Source organism: Hemitrygon akajei, chromosome 8 (assembly GCF_048418815.1).
Source record: "Hemitrygon akajei chromosome 8, sHemAka1.3, whole genome shotgun sequence".
NCBI lineage: Eukaryota > Metazoa > Chordata > Chondrichthyes > Myliobatiformes > Dasyatidae > Hemitrygon > Hemitrygon akajei.
In genome coordinates this window covers 108,966,738-108,993,705 of record NC_133131.1, presented here as the reverse complement: position 1 = coordinate 108,993,705, position 26,968 = coordinate 108,966,738, and the positions used below count along the sequence as shown (strand labels likewise).

General features: G+C 42.8%; 1 protein-coding gene across 1 annotated transcript in view; it reads left to right on the top strand.

Annotated features, from left to right (window-relative positions):
- LOC140732149 (receptor activity-modifying protein 3-like) overlaps window positions 1-13,155 on the top strand; it is a 74,648-nt gene extending 61,493 nt beyond the window's left edge. The window contains exon 4 of the mRNA XM_073054368.1: window positions 6,154-13,155. Within this exon, the coding sequence (XP_072910469.1) occupies window positions 6,154-6,409 (256 nt within the window). The 3' untranslated portion in view covers window positions 6,410-13,155. The remainder of the gene's footprint in view (window positions 1-6,153) is intronic.
- Window positions 13,156-26,968: the final 13,813 nt, after the last annotated feature.

Below are 26,968 nucleotides of genomic sequence, written 5' to 3'. Positions count from 1 at the left end.
ATGGGCTCAGAGCATGATGCAGCAAGTGTGAATTCTTTAAACCAAGCATCACTTATGGTGGTCACACCACTGACACACAGAAAGTACACAAGTGTGCCGAGAAAATTCAAACAGTGATGGATTCTCATTTGCTGAAGGATGTGTCATAGCTGTGGTCCATTTTAGGATTTGTCAGTTACCATAACAGGTTACTGGCTAGACAGGCTACTGTGCTTCATCCTTTGAACTCGTTGCTACAGATCGGGAAGAAATGGCTATGAGCAAAACAGTGTGAGGTGGCTTTCAAAACGGTATAGGAAGTGGTAATTTCCGACATAGTACTCACACATTTTTATTCACATTGTCTAGTGAAGCTTGTCTGTGACGCCTCGCCGTATGGTATAGGTGCAGTCATTTCACATGTTATGAGTGTTGGAAGTGAACTCCCGACAGCATCTCATTCCCTTAGTGCTGCAAAGAAAATTATGCACAGATTGACAGAGAAACCCTGAGTCTGGTTTGGGGTATAAAATGTGTGGGAGAGTGTTTACCCTCTTTACTGATCATCAGACGCTAGCGTCCATTTTCAGTCTACAGAAGGGTGTTCCACTAACAGCAGCAGCACAAATGCAGAGGTGGGTTCTGTTTCTTGGAGGACACAATTACCATGTTGAATCCAAGAGGATGACTAATCATGGAAAGGCAGATGGATTGTCCTGTTTACCTTTGGAAAAGGAAATAACTGAAAAATTTACATAAGAGGACACTCCTCTTGATATATTCTCCCTAATGCAAATTGAAAGTCTCTCTATTACGGCAGAGATGATCCAAAGGGAAACTAGAAGTGACCCCACACTGTCTCAGCCTACATGGCCACCCAGAATGGCTGGACTGTGCAGCAGAAATCCCAGTTCCCTCATTTTTACCAATACTGAGGTGAACTTGCCCTTGATGGGTGTTGAGAGTTGGGGATTGAGAGTTGTACGATCCAAGCTGAGAGCTAAAGTGTTGGAGAAGCTACATGATAGTCACCTAGGCATGGGCAAAATGAAACTGATGGCTGGAAGTTTTGTCTGGTGGCCTGGGATGGATCAGCAGATCGAGCAACTTGTCATACACTGTTCTGGATGCCAGCATATCCAGAAAATGCTAATAACAGTGCCTCCCCATACCTGGGAATGGTCTACATTGCCATGGCAGAGGATACATGTGGATTTTACTGGACCATTCATGGGCACAAATGTCTTGGTAGTAGTGGATGCAGCTACAAAGTGGCCAGAGTGTTCCCAATAGTCTCCGCTACAGCCTCACACATTGGTGATGTGTTGAGAAACCTCTTCTCAAGGAAGGGTGTTCCAGAAACATTCTTCACAACACGGTTTGTTGTGAAACATTTTCAGTCATTCCCGAAAATGAATGGAATAAGACATATTGTATCTGCACTGTACCACCGAGCTACAAATGACTTGGTGGAAAGGGTTGTTCAGAGCCTAGATAATGTATTGTGAGCAATGTCAGCAGAGCACACTACACTAATTCTGAGTCAGAAGCTCGCCAATTTCCTCCTTCTATATCATTATGCAGCACACTCTACAACCAACAATTCATCAACTCTGTTTTCCTGGGTCGTCCCTTGCACTCACCTTTGGATCTCCACAAACCACTCTCAGAAGGAGTATGCAGGACAGAAAGCTGAGACAAATTGAAGGCTCCTCAAACACGGACGTTTGATGTTTCACTTCTGGACAAGATGTCCTGGCAAGGGACTAATAAGGTGACTAAAAATGGGTGCTTGGTAAGATTAAAGACTGAACTGGATCACTTTTCTGATGTCATCTGGAGCTGCGACATCGATCAATTGAGGAGAGCAGAGCCAATTGTTAGAGGAGAAAGGTGGCTAGTGCTGCCAGAACCACCTCCTGCATTCCCAGTCAACTCCTACAACCACTGCAGAGAGGACCCAGATCCTGAGATTGTTTCACAGCCAAAAGTCTCACCTGCCAAGCAGAGTGACTCCCCCCTTGTCAGGAAAGACATTTATGATGTATATGATGACTAGAGAGCAATATGTTACATATTCGATTTGAGATGCAGACTGAGTTGCAGTTTATAGATAAGCAGGAAGGATTGTTGTGTATGGAATACTTCAGAAATAGTGGAATAATATTGTAAATATGTTGTTGATTAAGCATTTCTTGTTTTTCATAATTCATTACGGGGTTATATGTAAAAGTATGTGAATGATATACATCATTATGCCACCATGACATATTTGAACACCTCACTAAAGTAAAATGACATAGACACATTATTCCTGACTCCTATGTTTTTCATTCAGTTAGTTTCTGGAGTTACAAAATGTAACAACTGTTGTCTCCCAATGAGGAAGTCAAGGATCCATTTGCAGAGAGAGGTATAGAGGCCCAGGTTTGGAGCCTGTTGATTAAAACTGAGGGTATCATTGTGTTGGACACTGAGCTGTAGTCAATAAAGAGCAGCCTGACATGGGTATTGCTATTGTCCAAGTAATCCAAAGTTGAGTGAAGAGCCAGCGAGATTGCATGCATTGTGGCAATTGGCAATTTGCAGCGGGTCCAGGTCCTTGCCTAAGCAGTAGTTAATTCTAGCCATGACCAACTTCACAAAGCACTTCATCTCAGTCGATGTGCGTACTGTTGGGTGAGCTGCCTTGATGCAATATTCTTTGAGGCTGCTCACCCTGCTCTTCTTGGGCACTGGTATGATTGTTGCCCTTTTGAAGCAGGTGGGAAACTCCAATTACTGCAGTGAGGTTGGATATGTCTTTCAGCACCCCTGCCACAGGATTTCAGAATCCCACAGGTACACTGTCAGGGCTTGACGTCTTGCAAGTGTTCACCCTCTTGAAAGATGTTCTGACGTTGGCCTCAGAGAGAGATCTGCAGGAATTTGCAGAGGTGTACTTTTATTCTTCCTTTTAAAGTGTGTTTAAAGTGCGTTGAGCTCATCTGGGAATGAAGCGTCATAGTCATTCATGATGCTAGGTTACGCTTTGTAGCAAGTAATGGCCTGAAAACCCTGCCAGAGCTGACCTGCATCCTATTTTGTCTCTAACTTCAATCAGAGTCGGGTTTTTCTCCTAGAACAGTAGGGTCGTTCCTGGACTTTTATAGTTCTGGATCAGTGGTCTTGCATTCCACAGATCTAGCCCTAAACAGATTATGAATCACTTGGTTCATTCAAGACTTTTATTTTGGAGATGTCCATTATGTTCTCGAAGGCATACACTCATTCACACAGGTCTTGATGAAGTCAGTGACAACTGTGGCATATTCATTCAAACTTGAAGATGAATCCCTGAATATTGTCCCTAGTGCATCTGGCTGAAAAAGTATCCAGCTATGATTCTGGCACTTTTCTGCTATTTTAGACATCCCAGAAGTTTTTGTAGGGTGTTAGTGGTGCAGCAAGATTTTGTTTTAATAATGTTTATTTATAGAATGTGCTGCACAATAGAAGTTTAGTCCAGAATAGAATCCTCAATAATGCAGGAAACAATGAGGAAACATTAGTCAGTAGAGGTGTAGAATCATTTGCCTGGATAGCCATATGAATAAAACCTGCAAATTTGTGAATGAGGAAAGACTTGTATCTCTACATCCTTTTTGATGATTAAATTGGTTTAGAAGTGTTATGTGGCAATGTAGTGAAAATATACAAATGTGAATAAAAAAGAGTCGGCCATCCAGTCTCTTAATCCTGCTCCCTTATTTAATAAGATCAGAGCTGTTCTGGTTGTGACCTGTACTTCAGATTTCTACATCCTCCTGTAACCTGTGGTTACATCCACAGTAACCTGCATTTCTATCTACCTTTGCCTGAAAAAATATTCAAGCACTCTCCTAACTCAATAGGGAGGCTACAGGCACCTTCAGTAGAACGACCAGTAACTGCATTCCACCACTGACTTTTTCGCCTTCCCTTCCTTCTAGCAACTGAAATCAAATGTGGGAAAATATGGAATTGTCCATTTTGACAGGAAATATGAAAAGAGAAACATAGTTTATAAATGGTGAGACATGGTAGAGCCCTGGGAGGCAAAGGGATCTGGTTTTCTTCGTACTGGTTGTCCTCAGGTTACGGCAGGATTCTGTTCCTGTGAACCATTCGTAACCAGAGCAGTTCAAAAGTCAGAAATGCGACTGACTGCAGGCCTGGTTCTCATGTGGCAGAAGGTTTCTGCAGCATAAGAACCGGAAATTCCTTCTGGCTCGCCTGCCAATACTAGTACGTAACTCAGGTGTAAGCTGAGTTACACCTGGTGTGTGGAAGCTTACAGGTGTAAGCTTCGAGGATCTGTATGCGACTGACAAAAGACTAATAAGGCACGTTCAGTGAGTAAGCGGGAAAGCTAACTTTAGAATACTGTTATTTATTGCTAAGGCAAATTAAATGCAAAATTAGATACTGAAACCACAAAAATGCTGATAACACTTCATGGCCCAGAGAATATCAGTGGAAGGAGAAACAGTTAATGTTCCAGGCCTATCTATTTTCCTCAGAACTGAATTATTCAAGTCCATAATTCAGTCTGATAAGTTAAATTTTCCTTCTCTAGTCAAATGCTGCCTGAACTACTGAATGTTTTCAGCATTCCCAGTGGTTAATTTAGACTTCCAGAATCTGTAGTTTGTTTATTTATAAAATAATGGGGTCATGTGACATTTATGTTAGCTGCAATATTAAAAACGAATACTGATGATTACAGCTGGGGCAGCTTGGTATCACTTCTCACCTAGTTCTTGAGAAAAAAGGAGTTAGCAAATGAAATTATGTCAACCTGGAAATGGAATTCAAATTAGTTTATTATTGACACATTACAGTTAGACAGTAAGGTGCAAGATCGTAACAAGGTAGATTGTGATGTCAAGTGTCAATCTTATCGTACTAGAGAACCACTCAGTAGTCTTTAACAACGGGGTAGAGTGGTCATTGAGCCTGCTGATATATGCTTTCAGGATTTTGTACCTTTGGCCCAATGGAAGAGGGGAGAAGAGAGAATGTCTAGAGTGGGAAGGGCCTTTGATTTTATCTTCAATTCTGAGGCAGTGAGGTGTCCATGGAGAGAAGGCTAGGTTTTGCGATGTGGAGTCCACAACTGTCTGTAGTTTCTCGTTGTCATGGGCAGAGTAGTTGCCATGCAAAGCCATTATGCATCCCGACAGGATGTTTACTATGGTCCATGGAAAAACTTGGTAAAGATCAACAGGAATCTGCCAGATTTCTTGTGTGCAAAAAAAGGAAATCATGTCAGGTTTACATGTATGAATCACTGTTGAAGTTCTAGAATAGTGCAGTGTGTCCTGGAACATTATTACAGGCAATCCCCTGGGAGAAGGGCTCCATTCCTATCAAATGGTCCATGTTAGAACATAGAATAGTACAGCACATTACAGGCCCTTCAGCCCACAATGTTGTGCCGACCCTCAAACCCTGCCTCCTGTATAACCCCCACCTTAAATTCCTCTTAAATGTTGTGGTTTTCTATAACATGAAGCAACAGCATCTGCACGTATCAAGAAAGATGAACTGAAGAAAAATTCTCTTTTTTTTCACATAACTTCTGTAAGAGTGAATATTACTTGTGCCTCAAATTCTTGGGTAATGATTTGTGACTTCCATAGGAGCAATTTTCTGTTCCTCAATGGTTGTAATGTAGGGGCTTGCCTGTATAATTCAATTTTCAGTTGCGTAACACTGAATAAATAATGTTATGCGATCTCATTTCTTGTTTCCAGTAAAGTGAGATTAGGCAATGCCATGTTTTGGTTTTGAAAATTAATAGATTTTAAAAAGATAAAATGCATAGGGTAAAAATAAATTCTCAAGTTTTGAGAATTTGTTAGGATCAAAGGCAATTCAAGAAATGTTGATTCAAAGGTAGAATAGAATTTTCATCTTTATTGCATTTATGTGAGTGAAATATACAGTTTATCTTTCCTATCATAAAACTCACTTAAATTCCATTCAGTAATCCACAGGGCTATAGAGTATAATAGCTATAATTAATACTCATTCAATGTCGTAGCAGTTTAGCTTCGGTTAAGATAGAGTAAAGCTTAAAAAAAACTAACTTGTTCAACATGTTACTTTTCAAACCATGTATGTTAATTAACTCTGTGTTTCCTTTTTCAGCCATTACAGTACCTTCTCATTCTGCATGGAGCTTTCAGCAGAAAGTGTTTATTGCTTCTGGCCGAATCCTCAACTGGAAACCTATGTAATTAACATTCACAAATTATTCTTTTCAAACTGTACTTCAGAAATCTTAATTTTTCAGGACCCTCCTGACAACATCCTCTGTATCCTCATCGCAGTTCCTATCTGTCTAACTATTGTAATGATAGCTGTGGTGGTGTGGTGCAGCAAGAGGAGTGATATACTGGTGTAGATTTAAGGAAGAATATTGCACTGCAGTATGAAGCTGTTGTTTTATGTTAATGTGATCTAAGTCAATTCCACTGACAACGTGTTGATCAATAATCATCATCTTTAGTTGTAAGAGGACAAGGGCCAGTGATAATCACAGAACTGTTAAAGTCAATGGCCTGCAACAAATATATTTTAAAACATGAGCCCTATTGGGGATTCAGCTGTCTGATTTACAGAAAGAAAAAGGATTGAATGCCCCACCCTACTGTGGACTCCAGTGTACATACTTCAAGCATAGTACACAATCAGTGACTCAGCGGCCGAGCTCATTACATTATCCAGTCGTCGTCATGAATGACAATTGTAATTATCTCAGATCTTCTGTACATTGAACTATGAACAAGTCAGGAGGGACCTTTTTTGCGATAATCTAATGAAGAAGATACAAGCACTTGTTGAAGGAACCTTTCTCAGTCCACTACCGGATAAATTCTTGGAGTTGTCGGGTGTGGAGCAGCCACCAGGAAGGATGTTGAGAAGAATGAAAGGAAATGCGCTGACTGTAATTTCATCAGGAGTGGTACGGGAACGGACAGGACCTCTGCATTTCTTAAACTCTTTATTATGACTTAAAAGTAAATACGCTGCTCATCTCTGCCCAGTGTATTTTGCATGGAAGAAACATGATCATGGACAAAATGTGATGCCATTAAGAACTCTATGTTAAACAGATAATTCAAACTGAATAATTGTTACTGTAAAACGAGCAATTGGCAGAATACAGTAGCTTCAGCCCAGTTTCACTTTGCTGTGATACAAGTAGATGTGAAGATTGCTGAGTGATGTCCTACTTTCTGTCTAAAATGTCATACACCAATTTTTATATATTTTAAACTGATGACCTTGTCATACATTGGCAGGAAATTAGTGTGTTCCACTTAAAGCTAAAATGTGCCTTTTTTGGCAGGTCCCCGGACATAAATCCATACAACTTCAAAACAAATGTGTTAACATGCTTAGAGATTACCATAGCAATTTTTAAGGCATTTAAATAAATTGCCCAGAAAACTGTGGTTAAATTATGTTAGTTATTAAAGTCATTGGCTGGCAGCAGAAATATGTTGAAACTGTGGACCATATTATAGAAACAATGGGGTATAAATAACTCAATAACAAAAAGCTGAACCTCAAGGAGTTTAATGAATGCAATTTGTAACTTACTCAAATCTCCATTATAGTAAGTTACAAGGAGATAAGCCAGAAAGGACAATTGTAAAAAGAAATCTTTAACAGCCTCTGAGAAAAAGTTTCTCAGTATATTCAACTGTGATTTTTGCTGTTGAATTCTTCGTTATATATAGGGACTGTATAGATTTACCTAATTTAAATGGCTCTAATTAGACAAAGCTGCCATTCTTGGGTACTTGCCTTCTAATGGAGGCTGCATATTGCTGTACAAACAGCCAGGTTCTTTGTAAGGAATCCGAGATTTCTCATAATACAAGCTGCACCTCTGCCATTTGGAAAATAGGACCTGCCATTGATTGAATATTACACAACAGCTCGGATGTAGGAATCCTTCCAACGAAAGAGTCCCTGATCTGGCTCTGAGCCGACTCTACCACATCAGTGTTCTTGTTTAGGACAACTGGAGAAACTACCATCCCATTGAGACTATTGAGAAAAATCAGGGAATTGTTAGAACCCCAGGTATCAAAGAGTTCACCAGATTCTCAATTTCCTGCTCAACTTCAGTTGCTACAATGAACGCTGTGGAATTTCACCAAAAGGCCAAGGTTTTTGGTGCTTCTAACTTTTGTGTAAAAGAAAATTGGATGTCCTATGGGTGAGAGAATTGGCTGCTGCTTACAAAATTTAGAAGAGGTTTTATGTGTATCTGTCCCAAATTTTAAATTATTTGGGGGTGTAAAAGGTATCTGTAATTGTGGAAAATAAGATTTCAAGTTATTTGTGAGGACATATTCATGAAGTTTTATTTGAATTTCCCATCTGTGCTGACTTGGAGTAGGACACAGAGGTTTATTGAGAAGGAAGACCAGAGTCTCTTGTGCTCCATTCCAAAGAAGTCATTTGGCAAAAAGCATCCTTCTTCAAAAAAGATTAGATCAACAAAATATACCTAAGAATAATATATATTTTAGTATTCATTAAAATTTTATTTAAGTATACTTCAGTCCATATTGGATTAGAAATCCTTAAATATTGAAAACACAATTAGCTTATTTTCTATTTTAAGAAACAACTATTTTAAATACACAATGACCATGGAGAATGGACTGACTGGCTTCTATGTCTAAAATCCAAGTTGCACAGAACAAAATGATGTGTTAAATTGGACTACCATTATAATCCAGTGCTACATTCTGATCTAAGCAATATAAAATATGTTAGTGTATTACTGCTAAAGATAGCTTTTCAAATTGACAACAGCATATTTACGACTGACTTAAGTTATAATAGTTGGAAAGAGACTGCTGTGTATCTTCCACGACTAAAATGATATATTCCCTATCCTTTATTAGCTGGCCTTTACTTCAGCCCCTTCATGAATCAAATCACTTGCTGAGTATTTCTATTGTTCCTGATTGAGGGTGTTCAGTTTCTGTCCAAGTGAGATTAATGATGGGTGTTGACAGGAATTTGAATCTTCAACGTGAACAATGTTGTAATGTTACTATGAACCCTGGAGTGGTGATATATTTCTCCATTGCTGGAATCTGGCCTCTCTTTCATTTATAAACAAGAATATGCAAGCATCACTTTACTGCAAAAATTCAAAAGATAGCAATGGGATATGATCTGCTTCAATCTTGACATGAAATATTTCATCTGGGGCAGAACTGATTTGATACTTCCAAGCGGAGGATGTGGGAGAGGGTGGATAATGCTGACTTTAGTCCTTCTTTGTAGCTGAGAATAAAAGAGATTTCAGGATAGTCTTTAACAGATGTACACAACATTGCTAAGTGGTGAGGTACTCAGTTCACTAAATGTATATTCTAATATACTTTCATTTCCATGATTGTCTTTCCATTTTTTTGTCTAAACTAAACGTATGATGCTTGGAAGAAACAAAAAAAAGTCAGTATTTTAGTACTGTTCACCTGTAGTTGACTGTTGGAAGCCATTTGGCCAATCTACTGGAAAAGGTTATATACTCACTCAGCTTATCTCAGTAATGATAAGCAGAGTGAGTGCTGTCAGAAAGATGAACACACAAAATGCTAGAGGAACTCGAGTCAGGCAGCACCGACGGAGAGAAATGGACAGTTGACATTTTGGGTCGAGAACTTCCATTTGCACCCTCTTGCGTCTCTGTTTTGCTCCTTGATTGCACAGTTTCTTCGGGTATATCTGCTTCAAAGAAATTTTACTCCTCTCTTCAATTGGGTCCCGTGAGACCCTCTGTCACTGCACCCCCCCCCCTCTGTGATTTCTGCTACCCTCCTGCTCTTTGGCCATGTGCTCATCGGGATGCACTACCACACCACATGTCCTTCCTCAGTACTTCTCTCCACTGGTACCTTGTCCATTTTCAGGAATCTCAGAAATTGATGTTCCGTTCATTGCTTCTTCCTGCGTATCCCCCTCGGTATCCTATGTACTACCCTCATGGCTGGGAGTTGGTACCTTCTTCCCCTCTCATTTTCCCTCCCACAGTTCCTGGTCTCTTCATCCAAAACCTGCTGAGGACCTCTCTGCAACTTCACCCTCTTCTGGATCCATGCATTTAACCAGCCATTCTCCTTCCATGAGTACGTGAAGGACTGCAAGCTTGCCTACCTTCAGGCTGCAACCCTTGACATTGTCACTGGGTCCTGCTGTTCTTCCTCCACCACATAACGTGCCACCACTCTCCTCCCTCCCTGGTTCCTCACACAACCCCTAACTGCTCATCCTCGTATCACTCATCTTCCTACCCCCTCACCTCTCCTGATCCCAGTACCTTACTGCCGTCCTCTGATCCCATGCTTGATCCCAGCCCTAAACCCTTCCATACCTTCACCTTTCCCTCTGATAGAAACATAGAAAACCTACAGCATGATACATTGCTGTGCCGAACATGTACTTGGTTTAGAAGTTACCTCGGGATACCTATGGCCCTCTGTTTTTCTAAGCTCCATGTACCTATTCAGGAGTCTCTTGAAAGTCCCCATCGTATCTGCCTCCACCACCGTTGCTGGCAGCCCATTCCATGCACTCACCACTCTCTGCGTAAAAAAACTTACCCCTGACATCTCCTCTGTAACTACTTCCAAGCACCTTAAAACTGTGCCCTCTCATGTTAGCCATTTCAGACCTGGGAGGAAGTTTCTGACTATCCGCATGATCAGTGCCTCTCACCATCTTATACACCACCATCAGGTCACCTCTTATCCTTTGTCGCTCCAAGAAGAAAAGGTCAAGTTCAACTCAATCTATTCTCATAAGGTATGCTCCCCAGTCCAGGCAACAATCTTGTAAATCTCCTCTGCACCCTTTCTATAGTTTGCACATTCTTCCTGTAGTGAAGTGACCAGAACTGAGCACAGTACTCTAAGTGAGGTCTGACCAGGGTCCTGTATAGCTGTAACATTACCTCTGGGCTGTTGAACTCAATCCCACAATTGATGAAGGCCAATGCAACATATGCCTTCTTAACTACACAATCAACCTGCAGAGCAGCTTTGAGTGTCCTATGGACAGGAACCCCAAGATCCCTCTGATCCTCCAGACTGCCAAGAGTCTTACCATTAATATTATATTCTGCCATTATATTTGACCTACTAAAATGAACCACCTTACACTTATCTAGGTTAAACGCCATCTGCCACTTCTCAGCCCAGTTTTGCATCCTATCAATGTCCCGCTGTAACCTCTGACAGCCCTCCATACTATCCACAACACCCCCAACCTTTGTGTCATCAGCAAATTTACTAACCCATCCCTCCACTTCCTCATCCAGGTCATTTATAAAAATCACGAAGAGAAGGGGTCCCAGAACAGATCCCTGAGGCACATCACTGGTCACCAACCACCATGCAGAATATGACCCATCTACAACCACTCTTTGCCTTCTGTGGGCAAGCCAGTTCTGGATCCACAAAGCAAGGCCCCCTTGGATCCCATGCCTTGTGTTCTACCACAATGTGGAGCCCCTCTTCCATTGCCTTCATTTAATCAGCAAGGGTTTCCCACAATCCCACTTATGATCTCTTCTTACATCTCAAACTCTCCACCTGTAATGCTCCTCCTTCTGACCTTGTCTTCTCTATCAGCCTTTTTATTTCTAACTACCAATTGTCTTGAGTTCTTCACTCTTCTCATTTACTCCAACCTCACCCCCTCCACAGCATCCAAGCTTATAATTCTCTAACCGGAAATGCCCGCTTCTCTTTCCAGCCTAGAATTCATAAACAAGACTGCCCCGCTACGGCCGTTGTTTCCATCTGCACTTGCCCCACTGAACTTATTTCCTCGTACATTAACTCCATGTTGACCCCAGTCCAGTCGCTTGCCACCCACATCTGGGATGCCTTGCATAATTTCTTTGACTTCAATCATTTTTAATTCACTGGCTTCCACTGCCTCAATAACACCATGGATGTCCAGTCCCCATATACTCTTCTACCCCGTCAGGAAAGCCCTGGCACTCTCTGTTTCTTAGTATAACTCCCACGTAACCTGCTGCCCTCTACCAACACCCTCCTTTATTGGTATTATTATCACATGCCAAGATACAGTGAAAAGTTTGACTTGCGAACTGTCCATACAGATCAAATCATTACACAGTGCACTGAAGTAGAACAAAGTTAAATAAGAATGCAGAACAAAGTGTAAAAGCTATAGAGAAAGTGCAGGGCAGGTAGACCCTAAGGTGCAATATCATAGCGAGGTAGACTGGGGTCAAGAGTCTATCTTATTGTATATGAGTTTGATAACAGTGGGGTAGAAATTGTCGTTTAGTATGGACTTTCAGGCTTTTGTATCTTCTGCCCAGTGGGATAGGGGAGAAAAGAGAATGTCCAGAGTGAGTGCATCAATAAAAACTGCTAAGGGTCAATGGGGACATGACAAATTATTTTAGCCGCCTGAGGAAGTAGAGGCCTTAGATGGCAGAACTTGTGCTTACCCTTAAATATCAGTTCAGATGAAGGGTCTCAACCCAAAATGTAGATTGTCCCATTTTCCTCATTGTCCTAACTCACTGAATTGCATCAGATTTTATATGTTGCTCCAGATTCCGGCAACAATATGATAAGGTGCCTATAAACAAGAAATTGCTAAAGATATTTCCTTTGGTTTTACTGCTGAATTGGAAAGAGCACAGAGATATCTGGTTCAGTGCTCCACTTGCAGAGCTTGAAAATGTCTCCTCTTTGTGATTACCATTAAAGTAGTATTTTTCCAAATATATTACAACTGTGTTCATGAAAGCAACCAGTAAGTGATTAAGTATATGACAGTGCACATTACATCTGAGGTCATAGCATACTGAAAGTTAGAAAGAAGTCTTGAAAATGATCTATGTATATGTTAGCTTCTATATAAAAAACAGAAATGAAGCCCAATATTTGGAAATTAACAGGAAAGCTGGAATATGTAAAAAGAGATGCTGTGCATCCTTAATATTCAATATTTCAAAATACTGCCCAAATTTAAGTAGTCCATTGGAATAGTGAAAATCCAGCTTTGACTTGGTTCAGCTTTATATTATTTACAATGGAATTTTGGAATAAAATGTGAATGATTGAAAACATGGAACAGTTTGAACTTTTCATTTCAAGCCATTTTAAATTGTTATAAGTATTCCAAGAATGTTGCTTTTAAAAATAAATACGTAGTGTCCACATTTCATGATATTTTATTTATTTAGAGATACAGTGCAGATTAGGTCCTTGCGGATCTTTGAGCCACACCACCCAGCAACCTCTGATTTACCGTCCCTCCCCACCTCCCTCGTAAGTTTTCATGTTCTATTGTTAAACAACATTGAATCTCAGTGGATTTAATTTGGCTTTTTTTTAATACACTGGTCAACAGAAAAAGACTATTGTGTCAAAGTGAAAACAGATCTCTACAAAGTGATCTAAATTAATTACAAATATAAAACACAAAATAATTGACTGCTTAAGTATTCACCAGCATCACCCACTTTAATGTGACACACCAAGTCATCACTGGTACAGCCATTTGGTTTTAAAAGCTACATAATTAATTCAATGGAGACTTGCATGCAGTCAAGGTGTTCAATTGACTGTACTAAAAATACACCTGTACCTGGAAGGTCCAACTGCTAGTGAGTCAATATCCTAGCAAAAACTATACCATGAAGACAAAAGAACTCTCTAAACAACTCAGTGAAAACGTTATTGAAAAGCACAAGTCAGGAGATCGATACAAGAAAATTTCCAAGTTACTGAGAAGGTTCCACATGGTAGGCTTATTCAGAAAGTCAGAAGGCATGGGATCTAGGGAAGTTTGGCCAGGTGGATTCAGAATTGGCTTGCCTGCAGAAAGCAGAGGGTCGTGGTGGAGGGAGTACATTCAGATTGGAGGGTTGTGACTAGTGGTGTCCTACAAGGATCTGTTCTGGGACCTCTACTTTTCGTGATTTTTATTAACGACCTGGATGTGGGGGTAGAAAGGTGGGTTGGCAAGTTTGCAGACGGCACAAAGGTTGGTGGTGTTGTGGATAGTGTAGAGGATCATCAAAGATTGCAGAGAGACAGTGATAGGATGCAGAAGTGGGCTGAGAAGTGGCAGATGGAGTTCAACCCAGAGAAGTGTGAGGTGGTACACTTTGGAAGAACAAACTCCAAGGCAGAGTACAAAGTAAATGGCAGGATACTTGGTAGTGTGGAGGAGCAGAGGGATCTGGGGGTACATGTCCACAGATCCCTGAAAGTTGCCTCACAGGTAGATAGGGTAGTTAAGAAAGCTTATGGAGTGTTAGCTTTCATAAGTCTGGGGATAGAGTTTAAGAGACGCGATGTAATAATGCAGCTCTATAGAACTCTGGTTAGGCCACACTTGGAGTACTGTGTCCATTTCTGGTTGCCTCACTATAGGAAGGATGTGGAAGCATTGTAAAGGGTACAGAGGAGATTTACCAGGATGTTGCCTGATGTTGCATTATGACCAGAGATTAAGGGAACTAGGGCTTTACTCTCTGGAGAGGAGGAGGATGAGAGGAGACATGATAGAGGTATACAAGATATCAAGAGGAATAGATAGAGTGGACAGCCAGCACCTCTTCTCCAGGGCACCACTGCTCAATATAAGAGGACAAAGCTTTAAGGTAAGGGGTGGAAAGTCCAAGGGGGATATTAGAGGAAGGTTTTTTACTCAGAGAGTGGTAGGTGCGTGGAATGCACTGCCTGAGTCGGTGGTGGAGGCAGATACATTGGTGAAATTTAAGAGACTACTAGACAGGAATATGGAGGAATTTAAGTGGAGGGTTATATGGGAGGCAGGGTTTAAGGGTTGGCACACCATTGTGGGCTGAAGGGCCTGTACTGTGTTGTATTGTTCTATGTTCTATGAGTATCCCTTGGAGTACACTTAAGTCAGTCATCAAGAAATGGAAAGAATATAGCACAGATGTAAATCTGCCTCAAGCAGGCCATCCTCAAACAGTGGCTGCAAGAAGGGAACTAATGAGGGAGGCCACCTAGAGACCGATGAAAACTCTGGAGGAGTTACAAGCTTTGGTGGCTGAGATGGGAGAGTTTGTGCATACAGCAACTGTTGCCCAGGTGCTTCACCAGCCACAGCTTTATGGGAAAGTGGCAAAGAGAAAACCACTGTTGAAAAAAACTCACATGAAATCTTGGCTAGAGTTTGCCAGAAGGCATGTGGGAGATTCTGAAGTCAGCTGATGAAACAAACATTGACCATTGTGACCATTAGACTAAACGCTATGTTTGGTGTAAGCAAAGCACTGCACGTAATCAAAAACACACCATCCCTTCCTTGAAGCCTGGTGGCAGCTGCATCATGCTGTGGGGATGCTTCACTGCAGCAGGCCCTGGAAGGCTTGAGAAGGTAGAGGGTAAAATGAATGCAGCACAATACAAAGAAATCCTGGAGGAAATCCCGATGCAGCCGACAAGAGAACTGTGACTTAAGAGAAGATTTGTTTTCCAGCAAGACATTACCCCAAGCATAAAGCCAAAGCTACACACGATTGGCTTAAAGGCAACTAAGTTAATGCCCTGGAGTGGCCAAGTCAGAGTCCAAACCTCAATCTAATTGAGAATTTGTGGACGGACCTGAAAGAGCTTTCACGATCCCCATGAAATCTGACAGAGCTTGAGCAGTTTTGTAAAGAAGAATTGCAGAGTCCAGATGTGCAAAGCTGATAGAGAATTATCCACACAGACTCAAAGCTGTAATTGCTGCAAAAGATGCATCTACTAACTATGGAGGCGAAGGGGGTGAATACATAAGCTATCAATTATTTTGTGTTTTATATTTGTAATTAATTTAGATCACTTTGTAGAGATCTGTTTTTACTTTGATATGAAGGAGTCTTTTTCTGTCAATCAGGTTCAAACAAAGCCAAATTAATTCCACTGTGATTTAATGTTGTAAAACAATAAAGCATGAAAACTTCCAAGGAGGTTGAATACTTTTTATAGGCACTGTAACCCCAGCCTTATTATGGAACAATTTACAATGACCTATTAACTTGCTAACTGGAATGTATTTGGACTAAGGGAGGAAACCGGAGCACCTGGAGAACTACAGGAGAGTGCACAGACTCCTTAAAGAGGACAACGGAATTGAACTCTGATCTCTGATGCTCTGAGCTGAAATAGTGTTGTGCTAACCACTATGCTACAAAAGCTCCCTGTTGATAAGACTAGTTCTGTAATGTGATGTATTTTTCTCCACAGTTGCACTACTTTCCATTCAGGATATTAAATAGGATATCCTTCCAACTGCTCCCATATTTTGTTTCCAACTGTGTGTATATTGAAATATGTTCAAGCATTGGAGTACTACATTGTTCCGAGATGTACTGTGTATTGGAGAATATTACTCACTCCCTTGTCCTGTATTACAATGCTATTGCTGCCATTTCAAAGCCAGCTCCTGTGCTGCCAAAGTAGATAGAATCAGGTTTGTGTTTATTAACTCTGATTTATTTGACATGAAATTTTGCAACGTACAGAGCAAAGACATAAAATTACTCCGTATATTACAAAATAAATATGTGGTGCAAGAAAAAATAATGAAGTCACATTCACGGGTTCATGAACCACTCAGAAATCGGATGATTGAGTGTGGGTGAGTGTCATTAGATATATAATTCAGATGCAGTTCATCAATGAATATGCATCTATCCTCCTTGCAAAATATTAATCTATTTTACATCTACTGCATTTTTTTCAGTAGGGCTGGATGGAAAATATGTTATCATTCATTTATCCGCCTCTTCCCCTTCACTCTACCTCCTCTGATTGCACGCTTCACTCACCTCCGACCCTGCTGAGTCTTCACTATATATCCCCTCTCTTCAATGTTTCGTGCAGCCTGACAACAGCCGAGGCCACAACTTTGACCGTCTAAAGCTGCACCTCAGTATGTTCCAGGCCTGATACAATGTTGAACTCTTCGCTTTCTGTGACTATTTCTTATTTCTTTGGCAAGGAAAAAAGAATCCTCAGCCTCCACCCATACACTGATGATCTTTCTTCCCATTTTCCATTTGTAGTATTCCCTCTCCTCTGGAACATGCCTCCCACCCACCCCCAGCCCCTTATCCTCTTTTGATCTTTTCATTCCTAATTATTTATGTGGCATTACTCTCCCTTACCCGTCCAGTCCCCTCACCCACTCCAACCTTACCCCCTCACTCACTCACTCACTCACTCCAGACCGATCTCTGCTTCATCATCAAGCCTCCAGACAAGAGCGGGTACTTCTGTAGTCAGGTTCACTGATCTGTACCGTGCAGAGGCCGGATACCAGGTTCCTGACACATTTTCCCATCTCCCTCTGAACCATGAACCCATGTACAAACATCAGGCTACTGTTTCCTGGACCATTGTAGATCTCATCCCATTAGGACATTTCCCCTCCACACAATTCAACCTCTTAGAACCTCAATCCTGCTTCTTCCTCTTGCAGAAGAACCATCTTCTTGACAGAATTCATTCTCATCCTTAACACCATCCTCCTACTTTCTGCAGATCAGAGAGGTAGCCATCAGGACTTGCATGGGCCCTACTGTGCCTGACGTTTGTCCACTTTGTGGAACAGACCTTGATCCAAACCTCCCCCCATCTCTATTACATCAACAAATGCAACAGTGCTGCTTCTTACACCCATGCAGTACTCATCAATTTCATTACCTTAGCCACCAACCTCAACACAGCCCTGAATTCACCTGAACTAACTCTGCACATCCCTTCGTTTTACTAGAATTCTCTCCTTCCACCTCAGGAGATAGAATTACCATTGACATTTTTCAGAATCTCACTACTCACATAGCTATCTCAAATATACCTCTTTCCACCCTCTTTCCACCCTGTTTGCTGTAAGGATGCCACACCTCTTTTTCAATATCCCTGTCTCTACTGCATCTGTTCTCAAGGTGAGGCCTTCAGCTTCACATTTTCTGAAATGTCCTCCTTTTTCCTAAAACATGGCTTACCCCTCGGCTGTATTTGATGAAGCCACTACTCCCATTTTTCTTCTCCCACTTGCTCCCGGCCCTAACAGAACAGTGATAGAGTTCCCTTGATCTTCACCTTTCACCCCATAGGCTTCCACATCAAATGCAGCATCTTTTGCTATTTCTTCCAAATCCAATGGGATCCTGTCACCAGTCAACTTCCCCTCTCCCCCTCCCACCCACATCCTACTTCTGACAGAGACAACTGATTTAATGGCTCCCTCATTTGCTTGTCCCTTCCTTTTCACCCCCTCCTATCCCCTGACAATTTCCGCTGCTACTGTAGGAAATGTATCACCTGTCCCTCCATCTCCTCTCTCTTCAGTGTCTGGAGAGCTAAACGTCCTTCCAAGTGAGCCAGATGTCCGTTCACTTGCACTCTTCCAATCTACTGCAGCTGGTGCTCACGATATGGTGTCCTCTACGTTGGAGAAGCCAAGCATAGGCAATGCAGCTGTCCTATGGAGCACCTGTACTGGGTCCGAGGCAGCCATCTTGAGCTCCCAGCTACATGATATTTTAGCTCTCTTTCCCACTCCCACACTACGAGGGGTGGTTGATAAGTTTGTGGCCTAAGGTAGAAGATGAGTTATTAACTTAAAACTTTCTGCATTTTCACTCAAAGAATTGAACTTGAACATGCATGTAACGAGAGCTGTATAACTCATCTCCTTCTACCTTAGGCCAGGAACTTATCGATCACCCCTGCTGTGGACCACTTCTACAAAGAAGGGATCCATGCGCTCCATGACCACTGGACTAAGTGCGTACATGTAGGAGGGGGCTATGTTGAAAAACAAATCTGCTAGGTTTTCTAAAATTGACTCCTTCTACCTTAGGCCACGAACTTATCAATCACCCCTCGTAATCTTGGCCTTCCCCATTGCTGTGGAGAGACCAAACACAAATGAGAAGAAAAAAACCCATATTTCACTTTGATAGTTTACAACCCAATGGTATGAATATTGAATCTTCCAATTTTAGGTAACTCACATTGCCGATTTTCTTCTCCTAGACATACTCACCCATCCATCTATGCTGCTTCATCCCTTTGTTCACATTTCCTATCAATCCACAATCTCAATCCTCCGTCTGCCCGTCAGTTTCCCTTCCCCTGTTCCAATGATCATCTACCAGCCTCTGTTCCACCACTTCTCCATACCGCTATACACTGCTTTGATCGTTCCTCTTCCCTTTCAGTATTGAACCAGGGCTTCAAAACCCAAAACATCACTTACACCCTTTCCCTCCCCCAATGCTGCTTGACCCAGTAAGTTCTTACACTATTCTGTTTACTGCATCTAGTGTCATTTTGCATATTTATTAGGGTGCAGAGTCCTTTTAATGAAAGGCTGCAAAGTTAAGCAGACAGAACTTATGGAGACAAAAGGTGTTGTTGATAGTGGAATCTGGAGCAAAAATTAAATTGCAGAAGGAACTTTGTTGGACAAGCATCATCTGTAGAGGCAAAGAGATGGTCCTGCATGGACAGTGATTGACCTGCTGAGTTCTTACAACTGTTTGTTTTTTGCTTCGATCTGAACTATAATCAATGCTCCAGTGGTCTCTCATTAAATGATTACTCCAACAAAATGAAATGAGTGGACTGTTGCATAATATAAATTAGATCCAATAAATAACTCCAGCCATTTAGTACAATGCAAGCTCTTTGGATGATTGATGACTGAATTATCCATCAGATTGCTGAACGGTCCATGAACCCACGAACAATACCTTACTATTCCTCTTTTGTGTTATTTACTTATTATTGTTTCTTGCAGTCATTTGTTATGCTTGCACTGTACTCCTGCCACAAAGCGTCAAATTTCATGACAACTGTCACCAATAATAAACCTAATTCTGATTACGATCTTAGTTGTTGCTAATAAGAGTGCCTTTTATCATGAGTGCCTTAAATAGATGCAGATTTTGTCTAATGCATCATAATAAGTAATAACAGCCAGGTTAAAATAATTCTGCTGCAGATATAAATATGAGCCACTGCAGTTTTGTGAATGTGTGGCTTTGTCCACTTTGGAAAAGGAATACAGAATTGATGCCAATAACAAAATGCTCTGCAGGAACAGTCTGCACTGAATGCTGGCAACCCATGTAATCAAGCACCTCAGGATCTGTTTTACTTAGTGTACTGCAGACCAGGAATTCATTAACCTCACTAAAGATTCAAAGGTAGTTAGGGAGGCCCATAGACAAAATTCAGCACATGACTCAATAGGTGATATAAACAGCAGAATTGGCCATAAAATGCTTCTGTTCCTTAAATTGATTTAGATGTGTTTTAGCTGCACATTAGACAAATGACAGCATTGTTATTTTTTTCATTGTTCCAGCTATTAACAATTTCATTGTTCCTTGCTGTGGTTACTCTGTCAGCAATTTGTCCATATTAGCCAAGGCAACTGCAATGTCCATGGTCTGAATCAGAAGCTGGCATTATCCTAATGGGCCACTGCTTGTGAAAGAGGATTAGGAAAGCAAACACAAGTTCATCTGACCATTAATAGTTGCCACAATATTTTACCCTACAAAATTACCTTGAAGTGAAGCTTTAGGAGAAGGTAGAAAACAGCAATGCAGAAAGCAGTAGATTGGGTGTACAATGAAACAGCTGTTTATTCAAGAATCATGTGAGAATTGGAAGTAGAAGATCAGCCCCTTTGCCATTCATTAAGATCTTTTACTTCAGTGCTCTTTCCTGAACTTGATGTCCTTTAATGCTAAAAATCTGCCAGAGTGAATTTGTGGAATTCATTGGCACAGAAGGTGTTGGAAGCCAAGTCATTTGATATATTTAAAGCAGAAGTTGATAGTTTCTTGATTAGTAAACACATCAAAGGTTCTGGGGAGAAGGCAGGAGAATCGGGTTGAGAGGGATAATAATCAGCTAGGGTGGAATGCTGGAGCAGACTCGATGGCCAAATGGCCTAATTCTTCTCCTATGTCTTATGCCTTTATGGTCTAAAATCCATTGATCTCGGAGTACTTGAATGTAATCAGCAATTGATCATCTACAGCCCTCTTGGGCAGTAAATATCATCTTGGCGAAGAAGTCTCTTCTCTATACTGAACATCTGAAACTTTATTTTGAGACGATGATCTCTGCTCAGAATCAGGTTTAGTATCAGTGACATACAATATGTTGTGAAGTTTGCTGTTTTTCAGCAGCAGTACAGTGCACTGCATAATAAGCTATAAATTACAATAAAATGTAAATTTAACAATTAAATAAATAGTGCAAAAAGAGAGCAAATATAGTGAGGTAGTGTTCAAATTTCAAAGTAAACTTATTATTGAAGTACATATATGTCACCATACACAACCCTGAGATTTGTACTTTTGCAGTCATAGTACCCATAATAGAACCAATGAAAGGCGGCACTAACTTGAGCATTCAACCAATGTGTAAGAGACAAGAAATTGTGCAAATACAGAAAATAATAATAATAACAATAATAATAATAATAATAATAATAATAATAATCCTTGAAAGTGAGTCCATATGAGTCCATAGGTTATGTGAGCATTTAAATGGCGGGGAAAGTGATGTTGAGTGAAGCTATCCCCTTTGGTTCAAGAGTCTGATGGTTGACAGGGTAATAACTGTTCATAAACCTAATGGTCTGAGTCCTGAAGCTCCTGTACCTTCTTCCTGATGGCAGCAGTGAGAAGAGAGCATATCTTGGGTGATGTGGTCCTGATAATGGATGAAGGTTTCCTGCAACAATGCTTCGTGTAGATGTGCTCAATGGTAGGGAAAGCTTTACCGATGATGAGCTGGATCATATCTGTAGAATTTTCTGTTCAAGGACATTAATGTTTTCCTGTCAGGCTGTGATGCAGCCAGTCAATATACTCTCCACCACACATCTATAGAAGTTTGTCAAGGTCTTAGATGTCATCCCAAATCTTCACAAACTCCTAAGGGAGTAGATGGCGCTGCGATTCTTTCTTCATAATTGCCCTTATATGCTAGACCCATGATAGATCATCTGAAATAATAACAGAGGAATTTAAAGTTGCTGATCCTCTCCACCTCTGATCTTCCAATGAAGACTGGCTCATGGACCATTGGTTTCCTCCTCTTGAAGTCAATAATCAGCTCCTTGGTCTTGCTGACATTGAGTAAGAGTTTGTTGTTATTGCAGCATTCAGGCAGATTTTCAATCTCCCTCCTACATGCTGATTCATCACCACTTTTGATCTGGTCTATGACAGTGGTGTCATCAGCCATCTTGAATATGGCATTGGCACTATGCTTAGACACACAGCCATAAGTGTAAAGTGAGTAGAGCAGGGCGCTAAGTACACATCACTCTCTTCGACTCTTTGATCATGTCCTGACACAGACACGGTACCACAGCTACGTCTCATTTTTGAGAATGTGTCTCTGCTGCCATCTTGTACTGCAGGGATTCCAGCTCCGGTTCCAGGCTTCCCAGTTCGGGCCCAGTGAGGATCCCTGTTACCACCGTTTTATTGACCGTTGCTCCCTCTGCTGCTCGCGCCGGATTCGTGCGGAGATACCTAAGGAACCTGTCTCTCTCTCTCTCTGCCACCACTGCGGGCCTTGCTCTCAACTGTCTGCCATGGACCTCTCCTACACTTCATTCTCCGCCGGACTCACACCTCCAACCACCGTTTCTTCTCCTTCCTCGCGTCCAAAAAGGATCACAAGCTCGCCCGCCTGCAGCCCACGACGACCGCCTCCAGCCCGGACCCCAACCTCTCGGACTTCGACTTCTCAGGCCTCCGGCAGGCTGAAGACCCAACTGCCGCGGACTCTAACACCGACTGAAATCACAGCCTCCCAGACATGGGCATCAGCCCCCAGCGCGCCATGGACTCACCCGCTTCTGATTCAGACCTCAGTTCTGGCGCACTGCAGGCCACAGACTCTGACACCCATAGCTCTAGATCCAGCTCAGACTGAGATCCTGACCCTCTCCAGACCGGGACCGCTCTTACTGCCGCTGGGTCCTACCATTCATCTTATTTCTCTACTACCCCATCTTCCCAGCGACTCCCAACCTTCCCTCCACCCCTCTTCCCCCTCCATTCCTCTGATCCCTCATCCTCCCCTCAGCCAGCTCTCCCTGAACATCCCAAACACCCTCTCCCTCCTGAGACCTCCCACTCCTTACCCTCCTCTGACTCCAGCCTCAACCCTTGCCATGTCTTCACCATCCCCTCTGACCTTCCCCTCTCTGAGGCAGAGCATTCTGTGCTCAGCAAGGGCCTCACTTTTGTCCCCCTCTGTCCACACCTCAGTGAGTTCCGTGCCCGGTATGACGTTGAACTCTTCTTCTGTCGCTTACGTCTCCGAGCCTACTACTTTAACAAGGATTCCCCTCCCCCTATTGATGACCCCTTCTCCCATCTTCAACCCTCTTCCTCCTCCTGGACACCCCCACCGGGCCTTCTACCTGCACTCGATCTTTTCATCTCCAACTGTTGCCGAGACATCAACCGTCTCAACTTCACCACTCCTCTCTCCTGTTCCAACCTCACTCCCTCTGAACGCACTGCCCTCCACTCTCTCCGCACTAATCCTAACCTCACCATCAAACCCGCAGACAAAGGTGGTGCCGTAGTGGTCTGGCGGACAGACCTCTACCTCAGTGAGGCCAAACGGCAGCTCTCTGACACCTCCTCTTACTTACCCCTGGAACAGGACCCAACCAAAAAACATCAAACCATTGTCTCCCATACCATCACTGCCCTTATCAACTCAGGAGATCTTCCATCCTCAGCCAAAAAACTCATAATTTCCACACCCCGCACTGCTCGCTTTTACCTCCTCCCCAAGATCCATAAGCCTGACTGTCCTGGTAGGCCTATAGTTTCGGCCTGCTCCTGTCCCACCGAACTTGTATCTGCCTACCTCGACTCCATTTTGTCACCCATAGTTCAGTCCCTCCCTACCTACATCTGGGATACATCCCATGCCCTCCACCTCTTCAATAACTTCCAGTTCCCTGGTCCCGACTGCTTCATTTTCACAATGGATGTCCAATCCTTATGCACTTCAATTCCCCATCAAGAAGGCCTCAAAGCCCTCCGCTACTTTCCGGACAATACACCTCACCAGTTCCCCAACACCACCACACTCCTCAGGTTGGTGGAACTGGTATTCACACTTAATAACTTCTCTTTCGGCTCTTCCCACTTTCTCCAGACCAAGGGTGTAGCTATGGGCACTTGCATGGGCCCTAGCAATGCCTGCCTCTTCGTGGGTTATGTGGAACAGTCTATGCTCCAAATCTATACTGGTACTGCTCCCTAACTTTTCCTTCGATACATTGATGACTACATTGGTGCTGCTTCCTGCACCCATGCTGAGCTCGTCAATTTCATTGACTTTGCCTCTAACTTTCACCCAGCCCTCAAATTCACTTGGTTCATCTCGGACACTTCTCTCCCCTTTCTCGATCTCTTGGTCTCCATCTCTGGAGATAGACTGTCCACTGACATCTTCTATAAACCCACTGACTCCCATAACTACCTCAACTATACCTCTTCCCACCCTGCCAAATGCAAAAAATGCTATTCCCTATTCCCAGTTCCTCCGTCTCTGCCGCATCTGCTCCAAGGATGAGGCTTTCCGTTCCAGGAGATCCCAAATGTCCTCTTTCTTTAAGAATTGTGGTTTCCCTTCTGCCGTCATCAATGATGACCTCACCCGCATCTCCTCCATTTCCTGCACTTCGGCCCTCACCCCATCCCCCCGTCACCACAACAGGGACCGTGTCCCCCTTGTCCTCACCTATCACCCCACCAGCCTCCGGATTCAGCATATTATCCTCTGCAACTTCTGCCACTTTCAACAGGACCCCACCACTAAGGACATCTTTCCCTCTCTACCCCTCTCTGCTTTTCGCAGGGATCATTCCCTCTGTGACTGCCTGGTCCACACGTCCCTCTCCACAGATCTCCCACCTGGTACTTATCCCTGCAAGCGTAAGTGCTACACCTGTCCCTACACCTCATCTCTTCCCACCATTCAGGGCCCCAAACAGTCCTTCCAGGTGAGGCAACACTTCACTTGTGAGTCTGCTGGAGTTATCTATTGCATCCGGTGCTCCTGGTGCGGCCTCCTCTACATCGGCGAGACCCGACGCAGATTGGGGGACCGCTTCATCGAGCACCTACGCTCCATCCGCCACAACGGACAGGATCTCCTGGTTGCCACTCACTTCAATTCTCCTTCACATTCCCATTCGGATATGTCCATACATGACCTCCTCTACTGCCATGATGAGGCCAAACTTCGGTTGGAGGAACAATATCTCATATACCGTCTGGGTAGTCTCCAGCCCCTTGGTATGAACATCGAATTCTCCAACTTTCGGTAATTCCCACCTTCACTCTGTCTCCTCTTCTAGCTGCCTATCACCTCTCATGACTCTGCCTTCTTCTACTACCCATAGTGCTTTCTCCTTAGATTCCTTCTTCACCTCTCCTGCTTATCCCCTCCCTGCTTCCCCTCCCCCACCCCTTGATCTTTCCTCTGATTGGTTTTCCACCCTCCCCCCACCTTCTTTATAGGGCCTCTGCCCCCTCCTTCTTTAGTCCTGATGAAGGGTCTCGACCCAAAATGTTGACTGCTTCTTTCAACGGATGCTGCCCGACCTGTTGAGTTCATCCAGCCTTTTTGTACTTCTTGAAGTACACATCGCTGTGGTGCACCTGTGCTGATGGAGATTGTGGAGGAAGTGATGTTGCCAATCCAAACTGATTGGGGTCACCAAGTGAGGAAGTCAAGGATCCAATTGCACAAGCAAATATTGAGGCCAAGGTCTTGAAGCTCATTGATTAGTTTTGAGGGGATGATGGTACTGAATGCTGAGCTGTAGTTGATATCGAATGTTCTGATGTATTCATTTTCACTGTCCAGATGTTCCAGGGTTGAGTGAAGAGCCAATGAGCTGGCATCTGCTCTAAACCTGTTGCTCTAGTAGGCAAATTGGAGCTGATCCAAGTCACTTCTCAGGCAGGAGTTGATATGTTTCATCACCAATCTCTCAAAACACTTCATCACTGTGAATGTAAGTGCATCTGGACAATAGTCATTGAGGCAGGATACCACGTTCTTCTTAGTCACCGGTATATTTCAAGCCTGCTTAGCTCAAGTGGGTACCTCAGACTGCCAAAGTGAGAGGTTAAAGATCTCAGTGAACACCCCAAACACTCCAGCCAACTGATCAGCCCAGCTCTTTAGTACTTGGCCAGGAACCCCATCTGGGTCAGATGTTTGCCATGGGTTCACCCTCCTGAAAGCTGCTTGCATGTCGGCCTCATAGACTGAAATCACAGGATCATTGGGGATAGTGGGAGTTCGTAATGATTCCTCCATGTTTTGATGGTCAAATCGAGCAAAGAAGGCATTGATCTCATCTGGAAGCGAAGCTCTGTTGTTGCTATGTAGCTTGATTTAACCATAACAGATGATGGCATTCAAGCCCTGCCACAGCTGTCAAGCTTCCTTCATTGGTTCAAGTTTAGTTCAGAATTGCTACCACCTGTGAGATGGCTTTCCAGAGATTGTACCTAGACCTTTTTAACTTTATTGGTCACCAGACTTGAATGATCTGGCCCTCAGCAGATTATGGATCTCATTGGTCATTCAGGACTCCTGGTTGGGGAAGACTCTGAATGTTTTTGTGGTGACACATTTGTCTACAGCTGTTTTAATAAAGCCTATGACAAGCATGGTGTATTTGTTCAGATCCGCAGATGAGTCCTTGAACATAGCCCAGTCAACTAACTCAAAGCAATCCCATAGTCACTTCTCTGCCGCATTTAACCACCTCTTTGTTGTCCTAATTTCTGGAGCTTTGCTCTTTAGCCTCTGCCTGTATACAGGTAGAAGAA